Source organism: Canis lupus, chromosome 19 (assembly GCF_048164855.1).
Source record: "Canis lupus baileyi chromosome 19, mCanLup2.hap1, whole genome shotgun sequence".
NCBI lineage: Eukaryota > Metazoa > Chordata > Mammalia > Carnivora > Canidae > Canis > Canis lupus.
Window position 1 is genome coordinate 45,286,019 of NC_132856.1, and position 17,737 is coordinate 45,303,755.

The following is a 17,737-nucleotide window of genomic DNA, read 5'->3' on the forward strand; positions in this document are numbered from 1 at the left end:
TCCTTAATCAGAGAGTGCTTTTTTTTTTTTTTTTTTTTTTTTTTTAAGATTTTATTCATTCATGAGAGATGCAGAGAGAGAGAGGCAGAGACATAGGCAGAGGGAGAAGTAAGCTCCCTGTGGGGAGCCTGATGTGGGACTCGATCCCAGGGCCTACCCCCCATCATGACCTGAGCCAAAAGTAGACGCTTGACCACTGAGCCACCCAGGAACCCCACCAGAGAGCTTTTGAAGTGGTTCCTAACACCAGCCTCTATCATTCATTTCCATTCCCTGCTGTCTTTTTTGGAGTCCTCCAATCCAATCACACCAGATGGTGTTTGAGTTTCCTCTCCAGCAGCAATGGGAAGAAGGTGGGCCCTACCCCAAAGGGTTCGCAGAGAGGCTGAGGACCTTTATGAGACTGCGTCTGGAATCTGTCCTCAGAGCAGAGGCTCCACCAGGTCCCAGTGACTTTGGAGAAGTGATTCGTGTCCAGTCGGTTCCTTTTCTCTCACTCGACGATCCTTCTCTGATGCAGTGAGCACTACTGGCTAGAAACCAAGACTTGTGGAGATTCACTGTTACTTGGGGTACACCTCAGAGGAGACCCTCAGGAAGCATCCTTCAGTAGTTCAATAAGTCTGCTTGGGTGTTCTAGGGTCAGATTGCAGTTGATGGAGAGAATGGATAAACCAGAGGTCATTTATAAGCTGGACCTTGAAAAGAGAATTGATTTGTGTAGCAGAGAAAAATCTCTCCGTGCAAATCTTCCAGCCACCATCACCACACACAACTGCACCCCTCGTCAAAAGCTCCGGGGAGAGGGGGGTAGAGCCAGGAGGTCGGGAGCCCTAGGGACCCACCTGATGGGGCGGAGACTGAGGGGACCCTTAGGGTACTGAGGGGGGGCCTGGGTCTCAGGGCTTCTGAAGATGGTGGGTTTTGGTGGGGATCTGAGAAATCTCAGGATTTCTGAGAAGGAAGGGGTGGTTTGAAGGAGGAGTGGGGTTCTCTGAAAAGTGGGGACTGGGAAGAGATGTGGGTTCCTGAGGAAGTGGGGGCATCTGAGTGGAGACCTGTGAGGAGTGGGAGCTCTGCAGGGGAGTAAGGGCTCTGCGGCGATGTCGGCGGGGGCGGTGGACTCAGACTTGAGGGTCTCTGAGAAAATGCGGGACCTCTCCGAGGAGGGGCAGGGGCTCTGAGGAGACGTGAGGGCCCCAGGAAGGATTAAGGTCCCTAAGCGGGAGTCCTTGCTCTGAGCTGGTGAGGAAGGCGGAGAGCTGAGGGGTGGAAGGAGGAGGGTGTGGGTGCGAAGAGCCGTTGCCTCGGCAACTCCCAGCCGAGTCCTGGGCCGCTGAAGGGAGCTGTTAAGGGCGCGTCTGTGGGCGGGGCGCGGCGGCCCGGGCGGCGGCAGTTGGCTGGCGGAGGCGGCGGGGCGTGTCCGTGGGCGGGGCGCGGCGGCCTGGCTGGCGGCGGTTGGCGGGAGGCAGCGGCGAGGGGTGGGGTCTGGGCGCGCGCGCGCACAGCGCGCGGGGGGCGGTGGTTGGCTGCGGCGACCTGTGAGCGCTCCAGGCCCGGCGGCACCGTGTCAGCGCCGGCCCGGCCCCGCCGCCCATGGAGTCCCCTCCGCGCCCGCAGCGCCCCGCGCCGCCTCCCCCGGCCCCGCGCCGCCCGCCGCCCGGGCCCCCGCCGGGCCCCGACACAGGCGAGGTCCTGCAGCAGATCATGGCCATCACCGACCAGAGCCTGGAGGAGGCGCAGGCCAGGTGCTGCGCGGGCTCGACGGGGGCGGGGGCCGGGGCCACCCAGAGTGGCGGCAGAGAAGGGGGCGGGCCCAGGGGCCAAGGCCAAGTTGACTGGAGGCTGAGGGGTGAGGAGGGTGCAGGGTGAGAGCGTGAGAGGGGAGATGTGGGGGCTCGGGGAAGCTGAGGGGGGCCGGGTTCTGAGGCCGAAGGGATTTATGAGGTTAAACTGCGACAGATTGAAAGGCTTATGGGGCTAAGCAGCGGGTGATGGGTTTTAGGGGCCCATCCTGGGGTGAGAGGGATGGGTTTAAGGGGAGTTTGTGGATGGGGAGGTATATGGTGAAAGGCAGTTTGAGGCTTATGAAATGTAAGGGTTAAGAGGAAAGAAGGAAGGTGTAAGGGCTGAGAGATGGGATTTGTGAAGGATGGACAGCTAAATGGATGCATTAGTGAGACTTCTGAGGTGGGAAGTTTTGAGAGAGATGATGGAGAGTGAGTTGTGGGCAGTGGGACTTACGGATGAGGAGATGGGGGTGACTTGGTGTGGGAACCATCAGGAAAAAAGGTTAGTGGAGGAGCTGCTGGGTGGGGATGGAGGGCCGCCTTTTTATTAACTCAGCAAATATGTATTAGATACTGTGTGGGACACCCAGCTGGGTTGCTGACACAGTCCCTTCTCTCAGACTCCTAGTAGTGAGGGAGAGAAAGTAGCAAAAACCAAGTATACATTGTGAGAAAAGCTCTGAGAAAAGGGATGGCATGCTATGGGAAGTCAGGTGTTGAGGACACGGCGCTTTCGGGCCCCCGGGAGCGGGAAAGAGCTGGAAGAGAAAGCAGAGCCAGAGACTTAAAATCCCAAGTTCAGTTTGGGGAGGGGTTGGCACCAGACCACACAGGACCCACAAGTCTTAGGAAGGAGTTTGGATTTTATTTCAATTGCTCTGGGAAAAACCATAGCAGTTTTAAGACGACCTGTCCTACTTGCTTCCACCCACCACTTGTCAGCCAGCCAGGAACAGTAGAATCGGCTTCACAAGGCAACCCATTGTGTTGGGGGCCTGCTCAAATTATTGGAAAATAGGAAAGGACCAAAGTCCTTTTGGAGGATGGGGCCTATTTGGGTGTGAAGGATGGTCCCTGGGGCTGGGACTAGGGTCTGGTGCAGTCGCTAGAGCCCTCTAGTGAGGAGGGGTTATGTCAAAGCCAAGTGAACAGCAGCCACAGGAAGGAGGAGGCAAAGAAAAGATGGATTCAGCATGCATTTGTTCTTCTCACTTTCCTTTGCTTCTTGTGGATTGTCCACTTTCTGCAGTTTCATAGACTCTTTCTGGAAAGTTAAGAGTATTATTATCCTCCTCCCTTACTATGTTCATTCTACGTTTTGGAGCACTGTGCTAGGTGCTAGAGAAACCAAGTTGGCTAAGATGTTCTCTGCCCTCTCAGACATCATTGAAAAGTGGGGTGCGTGGGAGACTAATTTATAAATAGTTATCATAATAAGTGTGTGCTGACTAGAGGTGATTCCTGGCACCAGGGGAAAAAAGAGATGGGCCTAGAGAGGGGGTGCCCTGTGTGATACCCTGTCTGCTAGACTTGTCTGAGAGCAGGGGCTTTGTCTTATTTTCCTTTGTATTCCCAGGACTATGCACAATGCCTGGCACCTATCATGTAGTAAAGTTTGTGGCACTTCAGATTCTGGAAGGATTAGGAGGAGCTGGGGAGATGGAAATGGGCTCTTCACACCCAGGAATCACAGAGACAGTGCTTTGGGTGTTTATGGAGCTCCCAAGTTCTTTCTGTTCTAGGTAGGGAGCTGCTTAAGGAGTTAGCTCTGCTCAGGTGTGGCCTTCCTCAAGCATCTGTCACCCCATTACAACCCCAAGGTGCACTCTTCTTCTTACAGCAATCCAGTACTCCCCTAGATAGACTTTAGAATGGTGTGCAGTCAGTGACCTCTTCCTTGCTATTCTTGAAGACAGCTTTTTCTTTTTCTTTTAAGGCTAGGACATTGAATAGTGGAGCATTATACATGCATGACAACGTGGTTATTAGGTAGCTGGTTCCTGGTTTCTTTTTGAGGTAGAAAGGCCCCGGGGGCTTTTATTTTGAGACTTAGAAGCTTCAGATCTGCCCCCCTTCTTTGGATATAGCTCTAAAAGCCACCCAAGTTCAGACAACAGTCTTTAGTCCTCAGGTGGATCACTTACTCCACTCCAGGCAGATAGCTTGGGTGGGTCTTTTCCTCATAGTAAAACTTTGCAGCCTGGTAGATTATCAACCTGGGAGGGGGAGCAGATTGTGTCTGTCCTGATCAACCGACTGGGTGAGGCTTTTGCAAGTCTTTCTGCCCCTGCCCTTTCTTGGTGCACCCTGACCCCTTCATAGCCCTGGAGTCAGTTCAGCTTAACTGTCTAGCAAGAAAGAATTTTTCATCTCACATTCAAGGCCCTTTCAAACTATTTTGTCACCGTAAGCGTGCTTAAAGAGGGAAAGCACACCTATTCTCCTTAAACCAGAATTCTTACTTACACCTTTCTGCATTATTTGGAAGGCATCTCCAAGTGCTTGTGCATGATTCATTTTGTCATGATAGTCTTGGAATAGTGAACTGTATATTGTTCTTCCTTTGGGCTACACAGTGGACTGTAAGGGACTTTGGAATATTTCACTTTAGTTTAGATTCAGCCCAAGTCAGCTGAAGACTTCCTATGTGAGGGATAAGCAGTCTTCTTGAATGATCTTCTGACCTTCAGCTATACCCTAAGCTCTTCCTGGAGAAGGTACAGTTCTGCATTTTCTGATTTGGAACCATTCCCTGATGATGAGCTCATCCATTTCTTGTATGAGACAAGTCAGGCAGGAAATTTTATCTCATTTGCCAAGGATTGTCTGAGTATTTTGCTCTATCATGCATAGCCTTGTTTTTTTATAATAATAAATTTTACAACATTTTACAGTTTCTGCATAATTCATTTCATCTGCTTTGGCTACCTTTATGAGAGGCTTAGGAGGGTTATTAGACTAGGGTTGAGGACTCCTCTGTCAAAACTGTCAGGCTCAAAGTTCTTCCCTTCTCCCAGGGTTCTTAATGAATGTATGAGTCATAAAAATCTGTTGTAAGCTCTGGGCCCTCCCTCACTTCCCACCCCCTTGGAGATCCTCAGCTTCAAATGCCCCACAGCCTGGAAGCTGCCTCTCAACAAAGGCTGGTAGACTCATTTTTTGTCCAGTAGTAATATTTCTAAGAAATTAGTATGAGAACTCTAGAACTGAGGGGTAGATTTTGGAAACCTGGTAGAGAAAGGAAGTAGAATGGTAACAGTGTTATCTGGAGATCCATACTCCACACCTGATGTTCTGGGAGAGCAGCTGAAAAAGACTTGTCTTTCTTCAAGTTGTTCTGCATGTTGGAATGACAGGTGAGTTGTGCTGCGTGTTGCTGGATTGGCAGATTTCACTGTAGTGGTCACCCTTTGCTTACAGGTACACACTGATTCACTACAGAGTTGTACAGTTCAATTTGGTAACCACTCACTGTATGTCTTTTCTTTAAAAAAATTTTTTTTTTAATTTATTTGAGAATGACAGTGAGGGAGAGCATGAAGGAGAGGAAAGACAGAGGGAGAGGGAGAGGCAGACTCCCTGCTGAGCAGGGATTCCGATGTGGGGCTTGATCCCAGGACTCTGGGATCATGACCTGAGCTGAAGGCAGATTCTTAACCAACTGAGCCACCCAGGTGCTCCACTATATGTCTTTTTAAGTTAAAATGAGTTAAAATTAAATACTCAGTTCCTCAGTTGCACTAGCTACATGTCAAGTGCTCAGTAGCCACATGTGACTAGTGGCTACCATATTAGCACAGATAGAGAACATTTCCATAATTGTAGAAAATACTGGACAGTGGTGCTTTAGAGCAGTTCTCTGGCTGGACATGCAGCAAATTTCTGCGGGAATCTTATTGCAATGCAAGTTCTGATGTAGCAGGTCCCGGTGGGGCCTAATGGGGCCCAAGAATCCACATTTCTAACAGGCTCCCAAAGGTGCCAATGCTGATGATCCTAAACCACACTTAGAGACATCAGGCTCTCAAAAGTGGAGATAATAGCATCCCTTTTATTTAAATTTTCATGAGTCAGTTCACCTAGTAGTTGGTTAATCTGACAAATGAAACTTATCTTCTTGAAGCCTGAGTTGTGTTTGCAGTCATAATAGGTTTTAAGTTAATCACAAGGGTCACTTATTAGCATTGTTTTGCTTACTTAATTTAGGAAGAAAATTATAAATGAAAAAATAAAATTCAAAAAATCGTTGATTTTTTTTTTCTCTTAATGAAAATCTTGGCTTGAGGCCACAAGACCCTGTTGTTTCAGGGTCTGTTTACATTTTTATTTTTTTATTTTATTTATTTATTTATTCATGATAGACACACACACAGAGAGAGAGAGAGAGAGAGGCAGAGAGGCAGAGACACAAGCAGGCTCCATGCAGGGAGCCCGACATGGGACTTGATCCTGGGTCTCCAGGATCACGCCCTGGGCCAAAGGCAGGTGCTAAACCGCTGAGCCACCCAGGGATCCCCTGTTTACATTTTTAATCTAAAAAAATCAGATTGTGGAAGTTTCAAGGTTGTTTCTATATTTCCTTTATAGTGTCTATGAAACCACAGCCTAACATTGTGTTTATATAACTTGAATGCAATAGAAAATGACTGCTAGGGAATGGGAATAGGTTTTAAGGAAAAAACCCTTTATATATAGTGAATAAAGGGATGATGGATAATAATTACTGTCATAACTGTTTAGGAGCAAGCAGTGTGGTATATGGGGTGGTATACTTGAAACTAAAAAGATTATATTTAGAAGTTCACTTTTAGGGGGAGCCCCGGTGGCCCAGTGGTTTAACACTGCCTTCAGCCCAGGGCCTGATCCTGGGGACCCGGGATTGAGTCCCATGTCGGGCTCCCTGCATGGAGCCTGCTTCTCCCTCTGCCTGTGTCTCTGCCTCTCTCTCTCTCTCTCTCTCTGTCATGAATAAATAAATAGAATCTTAAAAAAAAAATAGAAGTTCACTTTTAGGCAGCATAATAGGTATGACAAAGGGCGGTCATAGCTTTTCTTAGGAAGAAAAAATTTCTTTGAATTTCTTTTTTAACTTGATTTTTACATGTGAAACATGTTAGATACTTTCTAGGAGTAGAAATTTACATGACTGACTTAATTCCTCCAGTATTTCTGCAGATTAACATTGCCTGTAATACAGACTAAATTCTAATTATTAAAGGGAGATGATCTGGCTTTGACTATCCTTAGAACTTACTCAAGTAGCAAGGCATAAACTGTCAACTGAATGGTGTGCCACTTTTCTAAAAGTCTGTGTCCCCATATTTAGGACTTCAGTTCTGGAATGCATGTCAGTGAGCATTCAGCTTTCAGCATGCCTATTCAAAGTATGTGGGGAGTCAGAGGAGGAATTTATGGTTTGGAATTTCCCCAAAGCTAGATAGTATTAGCAAGATAAGGTCTACTAGTCCAAACCTAGGAAGTAGAATTAAAGTTAAATTTTTTCTTTTCGTCATCCTTAGAAAGGTTTGTTAGATCCCAGTCAACTTAGTGCCACCGCTCTGTTCTTAGCCTACTTATAGGTTTTAGCTTTGCTCTTAGGGTTAACATGCTTAGCTTAGCTTGGCTTGGTCTAGTGCCAAAGGGAAAGTCTTGTGGTCTTTGGAATGTTTTTCCTAAGAGTTGGATTTTGTTGGTTTTAATACAGTTTCCTAAAGCTATCTAAAATCTAGCTAGGGTCACAGCAAAATCCCTTTTGAAGTAGTTTTATTAAGTAAAGCAACATGCAGTGTTTTAGAAAAGTTTCACAAATAAGTAAGTACCCCTCTTTCATTTTAGTGACAGTTACTGAGTGCCTCTGTCGACACAGTGGTTGATGATAATGAAAACAATGGGGACACAGGGAGTTGGTTAAGTGTCTGCCTTTGGCTCAGGTCATGATCTCAGGATCCTGGGATCAAGCCCCCCATTAGGCTCCCTGCTCAGCAGGGGAGTCTGCTTCTCCCTCTCCCTCTGCTATGCTCCTTGCTTGGCTCGCTTGCTCTCTCTCTCTGTCAAGTAAATAAATAAAACTTTTTAAAAATAATGAAAACAATAATGCTTTCCTTCATTTAAATTTCCCAATAGCCCTAGAAAGTGGATGGTTCTTCCCATAGTTTCTAGATGAAGAGCTGGACCTGAGTAAGAACTTGCCTGAAGTCAGACAACTAGGAAGTGGTTGGACAGAGATTTGACTCTGTTCTCTGAAACGCTGGTGCTGACCTGCCACCTTCCCTGATTTTCCCAGAGATTGCCACCACCCCCACACCTGGTTTACTAGACTATGACATCACTTCGTGCTCATAGGAGCTAGAAGGTGATTATAGGCGCTATGAGAAACTGGACAGTTGGGATAAAGCTAAAGATGTTTTTAAAGTTTCATTCTTACAGATTTAATCTCATTTACTCAGTAAAACTTCGTTTTGTGCCAGGCCCGGGGATGCAGCAATGATTCCCGAAAGCTCACGGTTTCAGGATCAGCAGACATAGGAGAGTGCTATGGTAGTGGGGGGGGGGGGGGGGGATGGTTAGGGGGGTGGGCAGAGAAAGTGTGACAAGGAATTAGCCAAACAAGGAATTAGTCAAGATTGAGGGAGGCCACCTAGCAGCAAGATGAGTGTGGATGCTAAGACCCTAGAATCTAGCTAAATGAGGCGGGGGGACACGAGCATGCCCCAAAGAGATGACCATGCATCTGGACGCAAAGCTTTGCCCAGGCAGAAAAAGAAGGCACCACAGTCTTGGCTGGGGCAAGCATGTGTGCATGGAAGGCAGGGGGCATGAAGACATGCAATGGGGCTCCATCAGGCACAGTGGAGGGCACAGCTTTCAAAGGGGAACTCAGATGGGGTGACTGCTTGCCTTAGCTGCTGTCTAATGGAGCATGGCCTTGAATTCCTTGCCAAGCAAGGAGTGAGCATAAAGTTTATTCTGTTCCTTGTATAAGTACTTCTCAAAGTATTCAAACCTTTCTAAGGTATTGGTCCTGGTCCAAAGAAAGCTCAATAGTCATTACCTCCTGTCTACCATCTATTCTTCAGAAATGTCTTGAGACACTCATTTATAACCTGTCTTTCAGATTGAGCCCTCCAGGGGTTTGAGGGCTCCTGTTCTTTCAAACTAAAGCAGTTTTCCCTTTTTTTCCATAACCCCCTCCTGCCCAATTCTAGTGTCCTTTGGCCATTATCCTTTTTGATCTTACTTCTCTCTTCTCATGCAGCACTATTAAACCCCTTAACACTTTTCCTCATTCCTAGAGTGGATGAGTGCCCACTGTGTCCTCGGCTTTAGAAAGAGACCAAGACGAGGGGCTCCCAACAGACCTCTGTGATTCTCTTGGCTTCTGCTACCTTCTTTGATGGTGCAACCCAGCGGTTTTCACCCCAATTTTTGACTTCTCTATTTGTCCAAGTTTAAGTCTGGAGACATCAGAACTCTGCCTTCAAACTTTTTGTTTCTATTCTCTGCCATTTTGACATCTCTAGCTTCTACCTCTTCTTCAGTTCAACGAGTCTTTGCTCAGCTAGTGTGCCAAGTATGGTACGGGCCTAGAGTTTCTGAAACCAGTAAGTTGAGGCCTTCCTCATGCCCAGACCAGTCATAGTAAATGCTTTAAAGGGAACAGGGGAAGGAGTAAGGACTCCAAAAAAAAAAAAAAAAAAAAAAGGAGTAAGGACTCCAGAATGGGGCAAGCCACCCATCAGAGTCTTACACTTGCCTGGGTGGCTTAGTTGGTTAAGCGTCTGACTCTTGATCTCAGCTCAGGTCTTGATCTCAGGGTTGTGAGTTCAACCCCCATATTGGGCTACACGCTGGGCCTGGAGTCTACTTAAGGAAAGGAAAAGGAGGAAGGGAGGAAGAGGGGAAGACTTTGCTGTATATAACATGACTGTGAGGCAGGAAAGAAGGTCCATAATGCTCCAGCTGTCTAGCAGAAATTAAGTAATAATTCTTATGAACATTAGAGCAGCATGGTAAATAAATAAAAAACATGATTAAACATCTTTTATTGGGGGATCCCTGGGTGGCTCAGTGGTTTAGCGCCTGCCTTTGGACCAGGGCATGATCCTGGGGTCCTGGGATTGAGTCCCATGTCGGGCTCCTGGTATGCGCCTGCTTCTCCCTCTGTCTGTGTTTCTGCCCTTCTCTCTCTTTCTCTCTCTTTCTTTCTCTTTCTCTCTGTGTCTATCATGAATAAATAAATAAGATCTTTAAAAAATAAAAAAATAAACACCTTTTATTTTAGCACCTCCTGCATTTCTTTACTCTCCTTTATGATCAAAGAGTTTGTGGTTGGCTGCTTCCACTTACCCTCCTCCACTCATTCTATCCCACCCTTCTCCTCCCTCTGCTGAGTCACTAGTGACCTCCATGTTGCTAATTCCATGGTCTCTTCTGGGTTCTTCTCTTGCTTAGCCTCTAAGAAGCATTTCTCACAGATTGCTCTTCTCTCCTTGAAACTCTTTTCTTGGTTTCTCCTCAGTGGCAGTTCAGTCCCAGTCTCTTCTGTAGGCTTTTCTTGACTTCTATAAGTCCATGGGCCTGGGGCCTGGACCTCTCTCTATGTATACTCTCTTGTGGTGATTTCCTCAAGTCTTGTGACCTAAAGTGCCATCTCTATGCCCAAGACTCCCCATCTTTTTACTGCTTATCTCCAACCTTGAGTCCATGTCCATGTGCTTGGCTACCTACCTCATACCTCCTTTTGGATAGCTCATAGGTATCTCAAGTTAACCTGATCAAAACACAGCTCTGTTTTCCAGACCCTTCTTCCCTAAACCTGCTGCCCTCCAGTCACCCCTATAGTAGTTAATGATATCTCCTTTCATTGGGTTGCTCAGGCCTAAAACTAGTAGTTATTCTTGAATCTCCTCTGTCCCCAAAATCTCACACCACATTATCAGGAGGTCCTGTTGATTCCATCACAGAAGTAAAAGATCTATCTACCTTTTTTTCCTTTTTTCATTAAGTAGGCATCACGCCCAATATGGGACTCAAATTTAGGATGTCAAGGTCAAGTCGCATATTCTACTGACTGGGCCAGCCAGGTGCCCCAAGATGTATCTACTTTTTGTCTACTTCCATAACTCTAAACTAAGCCAGCAGCATTTCTGGACCATTCCAGCTATAGTAGCCTCCAGACTGTGTTCCTGGTTCCACCCCTTGCCTTCCATTTTGGTCTCAGAGCAGCCACAGTGATCTTTTAAAAATGCAACTAAAAAAAAAAAAAAAAAAAAAAGGCAATTCAAGGGGCTCCTGGGTGGGTCAGTGGTTTAGCGTCTGCCTTTGGCTCAGGGCATGATCCCAGGATCCTGGGATGGAGTCCTGCATCGGGTTCCCTGCAGGGAGCCTGCTTCCCCCTCTGCCTATGTCTCTGCCTCTCTGTATCTCTCATGAATAAATAAATAAAATCTTTAAAAATAAATAAATAAGGATACCTGGGTGTCTCAGTGGTTGAGCATCTGCCTTTGGCTCAGGGCATGATCCTTGGATCCTGGATCAAGTCCCACATCGGGCTCCCTATGAGAAGACTGCTTCTCCCTCTGCCTGTGTCTCTGCCCCTCTCTCTCTCTCTCTCTCTCTCTCATGAATAGGTGAATAAATCTTTAAAATAAAAAATAAAATGCAATTCACTTAAAGATAAGTAAATAGATCAATGGAATAGAGTTGAAAATGCAGAAATGAACTCACATATATATGATCAATTGATTTTCTACAAGGGTGCCAAAACCATTCAGTGGGGAAGGAATAGTCCCTTCAACAAATGGTCTGGAAAAACTGGATCTGCACATGCAAAAGAATGACTTTGAACCCTTAACTAACATCATATACAAAAGTAACTCAAATAGATCAAATACCTAAGTGTAAGATCTAATCCTGTAATACTCTTAGAAGGAAACACAGGCATAAATCTTCGTAACCTTGAATTAAGCAATGGGTTTTTAGATATGATGCCTAAAGCACAAGCACCAAAACAAAGAATAGATAAATTGGATTTTATTAAAATGAAAAACTTGGGCAGCCCAGGTGGCTCAGTGGTTTAGTGCCGCCTTCAGCCCAGGGTGTGATCCCAGAGACCCGGGATCGAGTCCCACGTCAGGCTCCCTGCATGGAGCCTGATTCTCCCTCTACCTGTGTCTCTGCCTCTCTCTCTCTCTCTCTCTCTCTCTCTCATAAATAAATAAACTCTTTAAAAAAAAAAAAAAAGAAAAACTTCAGTGCTTCAAAGGACACTATCAAGAAAGTAAAAACAACTCACATAATGGGAGAAGAGATTTGCAAGTCATGTATTTGATAAGAGTCTAGCTAGTATCCAGAATATATAAAGAACTCTTACAATTCAACAATAAAAAGACAACCCCATTGAAGAATGAGCAAAGTATTTAAGTATTTGAATAGACATTTCCCCAGAAAAGAAGAATGACTGATAAACACATGAAAAAATGTTCAGTATCATTAGTCTTTAGAGAAATGAAAACCAAAACCACAATGAGCTACTATCTCAACACCCGCTGTGTGGCTATAATGAAAAAGACAATAGCAAGTGTTGGTGAGGATATGGAGCAATTGGAACCCTCATAGCCACTGAATTGTATGTGTGCTTTTAAGAGTGAATTTTATGGTATATGAATTACATCTCAAAAAATCAACACTAATAAAAAAATCTAATTTATGTCATGTGATAACTACTCTGTAAAATTTCCATTGCTCCCTGTAATGGTTTTCTGTTGCCACTGTAACAAATAATAGCAGCTTTAAAAAGCACACATTTATTTATTGTCTTCCATTTCTGTAGGTTATAAGTACAACATGAGTCTCTCTGGGCTAACATCAAGGTTTTCAAAGGGCTGCCTTTCTCCTGTAGGCAATAGAGGAAGAGTCCATTTCCAGCTTGTTGACGCCAACTGCATTCCTTGGCTTGTCCTTTCTTCCTCCATCTTCAGGGCCAACAGCATAGTGTCTCCATGTCACCATCTCTCTCTGACCATAGCTAGAAGAAGTTGTCCACTTTTAAGGACTTGTGTGATTAGATTGGGCCCATCTAAGTAATCCAGGATGATCTCCCCAACTCAGGGTCCTTAACCTTAGTCACATCCACAGAGTTCTTTTTTCCCTTGGAACTTGCTCTGAGGATCAGTACATGGACATCTTGGGGAGCCATTCTTCTGCAGACCACTGTTCTCATCACAGGCAAACAAAAGCCAGAGTAATTCCCCTGACTGCCAAGTCTCTTCTAGGTGGCCCCTTGTCTAACTTTACCTCATGGCTCTCTCCCTCACCCTTTACACATCCTGGGCTCTTAAAAAGCCAAGTGTGTTGGGATGCCTGGGTGACTCAGTGGTTGAACATCTGCCTTTGGCTCAGGTCATGATCCCGGGGTCCTGGATCAAGTCCCGCATCCGGCTCTGTGCCAGGAGCCTGCTTCTCCCTCTGCCTGTGTCTCTGCCTTTCTCTCTGTGCCTCTCATGAATGAATAAATAAAATCTTAAAAAAAAAAAAAAGCCAAGTGTATTCTCACTTTGCCTTTGCACTGGCTATTTCCTCTACCTAAATTATTACTCTCTTCAGCTTGTCTTTTCCTGCCTGACTTTACCTTGTTATTCCAGTCTCAGGTTTGATGTCACATCAGACACATGCAAACTCTAATAAACCTAGCCATCACTCTGGTTTGTTGCCACAAAGCACCTGCCATGGCTCATGGTTGTCTTGTGTTTGTGTTTGTGTTTGGTGTCTCTCACTCCCTCTGTCTTAACTACCACATGGGTAGGCACCTTATCTGTCTGTACCTGTGACACTAGAATGATATATGGCACATGGTGGCCGTTCAGTAAACAGCTACTAAATTAATGTCTCATGACACTGGGGTAGGATGGCTGGGGTTTCTGCTTATGCATCAAAGTGCTGCTACAGGGCAATAGTGTGAACACAGACCTTGAAAGTTCATAGCTCTTGATGACTTACGTGCATTATTTAAATTTGCATTGTTTAAAATTCTACATGTAGGGTGGCTCAGTGGTTGAGCATCTGCTTTCTGCTCAGGACATGATCCCGGATCCCGGGATTAAGTCTCACATTGGGCTTCCTGCAGGGGAGTCTGCTTCTCCCTCTACCTATGTCTCTGACTCTCTTTCTATGTCTCTCATGAATAAATAAATAAATCTTTAAAAATAAAAATAAAATTCTACGTATAAAGGCAAATGTTTTGAGTATTTGTATATTGCTCCTTGAATTTTGCAAAATGGAATTTGTATGACATGCTTCTGTACTGTAACTTCAGAAGAGCGACTTTTTGTTTTAAAGATTTTATTTATTTATTCATGAGAGACGGAGAGAGACAGAGACAGAGACAGAGACAGAGACAGAGACACAAGCAGGCTCCATGCAGGGGCTCAATGCGGGACCCGATTCTGGGAACCCAGGATCACGCCCTGGATGCTAAAACGCTGAGCCACCCAGGGATCCCCAAGAAGAGCGACTTTCAACTGAACTGGCAGAGGCAGGGTGCCTGGGTAGATCAGTCTGTTAAGCATCTGCCTTCAGCTTGGGTCATGATCCCAGGGTCCTGGGATGGGGCCCCACATTGGGCTCCCTGCTTGGTGGAGAGTCTGCTTTTCTCTCTTCCCACTACTCATGCTTTCTCTCTCTCAAATAAATAAAATCTTAAAAAAAAAAAAAAAAAGAACTGGCAGAGGTAATATGAAGGGTCTTTACTCTTGTGGATAGGATAACTTCTCTTTTTCAACAGCCTCTTCTATTGCTTCTCTTTCAGAAAGCATGCTCTGAATTGCCATCGGATGAAGCCGGCTCTCTTCAGTGTGCTCTGTGAGATCAAGGAAAAGACAGGTAGGCTGTTGAGAGACATTTTTTATGGCTCCAGTACCATGACAATGATGCACCTCTGGTCGTGACTCAGATGTGTGTCATGGGCCATCTTGCCTGTCACATTTCTCTCTGGCAGCGGATGGTTAAGATTCTTCCTTTCTGTCTTGTCAGTGCCATTTTCTGGTGTATCACATCCATTTATTTTGCAGTTTGTAACTGGAGAAATACTGTTGCCAGTGAGTAACAAGCAGCTGCATTGTTCTTAAGCAAGACCTAAGAGGCACTGTGGCATTCAGTTGTTTTGGAAAAGGAAAAGATGATAGAATTAGAAAAGTAGAATGATGACGATTTTGTTTTATTTGTTTTAAGTATCCAGAGTAATCCCCATGGAAGGTTCTGTCACTGCAAATCCTTTTGTTAAAAAAAAAAAAAAAAAAAAAAAAAACTATTTTGAATCAATTTTAGATATGCAGAAAATTCGAAAAATAGTACAGCTTGTTCTCCTGTACCCTTCTCCCAGCTTCCTCTCATGTCAACACCTTCAGAACCACAGAGCAATGATCAAAACCAGGACACTGACCTTAGTACAGTGCTCTTTATAAAGCTGAACAACAGGCTTTATTCAGATTTCCCCAGTCTCTGCCCTAATGCCCTTTTTCTGGTCCAGCCTCCCACAGTGCATTTAGTCATCCCTGTTTCCTTAGTCTCCTCTGATCTGTGACGGTTCCTCAGTCTTTCTTCATCATCTGTGACTTTCACACTTTGGTTGGGATCCGCTCAGTCATTTGGTGGGACCGAGATTTGTGGGGACCCATGTTACTTCAAAGAAACACTTCATGATGGATCTCCATGGTGTTGTTTCCAACCCAGGTAGCAGCCAACATTGTATCTGTTGCCTTTACCATCACTTTCCTTTTTCATAAAAGCCAGCCTGGGTTGTATTTCATTCCTGGTTCTTTTACCTGTGAGTGCACTTTGTAACCAAGAAGCTTTTATTCTACTTGGCTTACCAAGTCATTATAGTTTGAGTGGTCTACATTTGTTCTCATAGGTTGCTTGTTTAACTTTTTATTTTATTATTTTTTATTTTTTAAGATTTTTATATATTTATTCATGAGAGACACACAGAGAGAGAGAGAGAGGCAGAGACATAGGCAGAAGGAGAAGCAGGCTCCATGCAGGGAGCCCGATGGGGGACTCAATCCCGGGACTCCAGGATCACACCCTGGGCCGCAGGCAGGAGCTAAACGGCTGAGTCACCCAGGGATCCATAAAAACAATCTTTAAGGGGCATTTGGGTAGCTCAGTTGGTTAAGCATCCTACTCTTGATTTTGGCTCAGGTCATGGTCTCCCTATAGTGAGATCTAGCCCCATGTTGGGCACTGCACTGGGTATGGAGCCTGCTTAAGACTTTTTCCCTCTCCCTCTGCCCCTCCCTCTCTGTCTCTCTCTCTAATAATAATAATTTTTTAAAAAGAGTAATATAAGCAACCATTGTCTCAGAAAGCTATAGTCCTTTTTTTTTTTTTTTTAAAGATTTATTTATTTATGATGGACATAATGAGAGAGAGAGGCAGAGACACAGGAGGAGGGAGAAGCAGGCTTCATGCCGGGAGCCCGATGTGGGACTCAATCCCGGGACTCCAGGATTGCGCCCTGGGCCAAAGGCAGGTGCTAAACCGCTGAGCCACCCAGGGATCCCGAAAGCTATAGTTCTTGATGACCTTTTTCCTAGAGCCTTTCTTGAGAGCTATGGGTGTGCAGTCTGGGCACATCTTTTTTGCTTCATCTGATTCTGTATATGTAAAAATGAGTACAACTGTCCATCACCTTCAAACTCATCAGTTTGAGGAGAATAAGAAAGGATTGATACTTACTGCCACCAGGACAAGCTACGGTATCCATTTAAACCCATGCTGTCATCTGTCCCATCCCTCCAGGCTGCAAAGGCCATGCTTGGGGCTTCTGAATTGCCCCAGGCTAAATCCCAAGGAAGTCATGGGGCTCAGAGCAAAACGCACACACATCAGATCTGGGCATTCTTTAGAAAATCAGATTTCCTTTCTACCAACTGGCTCAAATGTTGGACTGCATAATGCGTTTTGGGGCGTGGTAGCACAGGAATGGGGCAGCATTGCTCAGCCTTGAAAAGTGTAGGCCATCTGCAATTGCCATAAGCTGGGCTCCACATGGGCTGGCTGAGTTGTCAAGTTCATTGTGGCCAAGTGTCTTTTCTCATCAATAGGAAGTACAGCTGTGGGAGTGCTGTGGATCCAACATGTGAGTGGCAGGAAAGTAAACAAGATCTCAGTTCTGCTTCAGCTTCTCCCAATCTTGTGATGGGAATGATCCAGTATTAGCCCATAGAAAACTATTCAGGGTCCTGATCCAATGGGTCACCACCTTATTGATGATCCTGAGAGACTGACTCTATGCGGGGACTCCTCATGCAGGAACAAAGCATATCTGCTTCTTGATTTAACCCACATTCCTCACATTCCCCTCTGGCTAAAGTCTGCAACAGGCCTTTAGGGTAAAGACCAAAACCTGTGTAGAACATTTAAAGTCCAGTGGGCATTGTTGGAGCAGGGGTTGCAGTCAGGCAGCTCAGAGCTTCCTGGCATTATTGCCCCACCCTTCTAGCAGCCTCTTACTTTACTCTTGTTTTATAGATAAGCAGATTGAACCTCTGGAGAGAGCAGGAGCACCTCAGTAGCCCACAGCCAAGCTGCGTGCTGCCTTCCACACCCTGTCCTGGCTCAGAAAGGGAACCCTCCCTGCCTCACAGCCTACATCCACCAGCCCAAGTGCTGTTTCTGTATCCAGTGCCCTCACTGCATTCATGATGGCTCTGGGCCTTTACCTGTCCCCTCCAGTGAGCTCAGAGTCTAGGATGTGCTGTGTTCTAGGACTGTCCTGGTACCTGGCACACAGTGCCATGTACCTTAGGTTTTTGTTAATGAAGAACTGTTCCTGGTGACTGATACCTATTAATTGAAATCTTTTTCATCCTGTTCATTTTATGAGGTTCAGAATGATTGTCTGGGGCCTGACTTAGAACACAAGGCTATTGTTCATATCATCCTGA

General features: G+C 45.6%; 1 protein-coding gene across 4 annotated transcripts in view; it reads left to right on the forward strand.

The window, feature by feature from the left end:
• The first annotated feature begins 1,581 nt into the window (after positions 1 to 1,581).
• The window catches only part of PBX4 (PBX homeobox 4), a 36,830-nt gene continuing 20,674 nt past the window's right edge, over positions 1,582 to 17,737 (forward strand). For 3 of the 4 annotated variants that reach the window (XM_072786570.1, XM_072786573.1, XM_072786571.1), the window contains exons 1-2: positions 1,582 to 1,748; positions 14,596 to 14,669. In XM_072786570.1, coding sequence (XP_072642671.1) covers positions 1,597 to 1,748; positions 14,596 to 14,669 — 226 coding nt within the window. In that variant the 5' untranslated portion in view covers positions 1,582 to 1,596. Of the gene's footprint in view, positions 1,749 to 4,745; positions 5,147 to 14,595; positions 14,670 to 17,737 lie in introns of those variants that run through there. The other variant, XM_072786572.1, reaches the window with a different exon arrangement.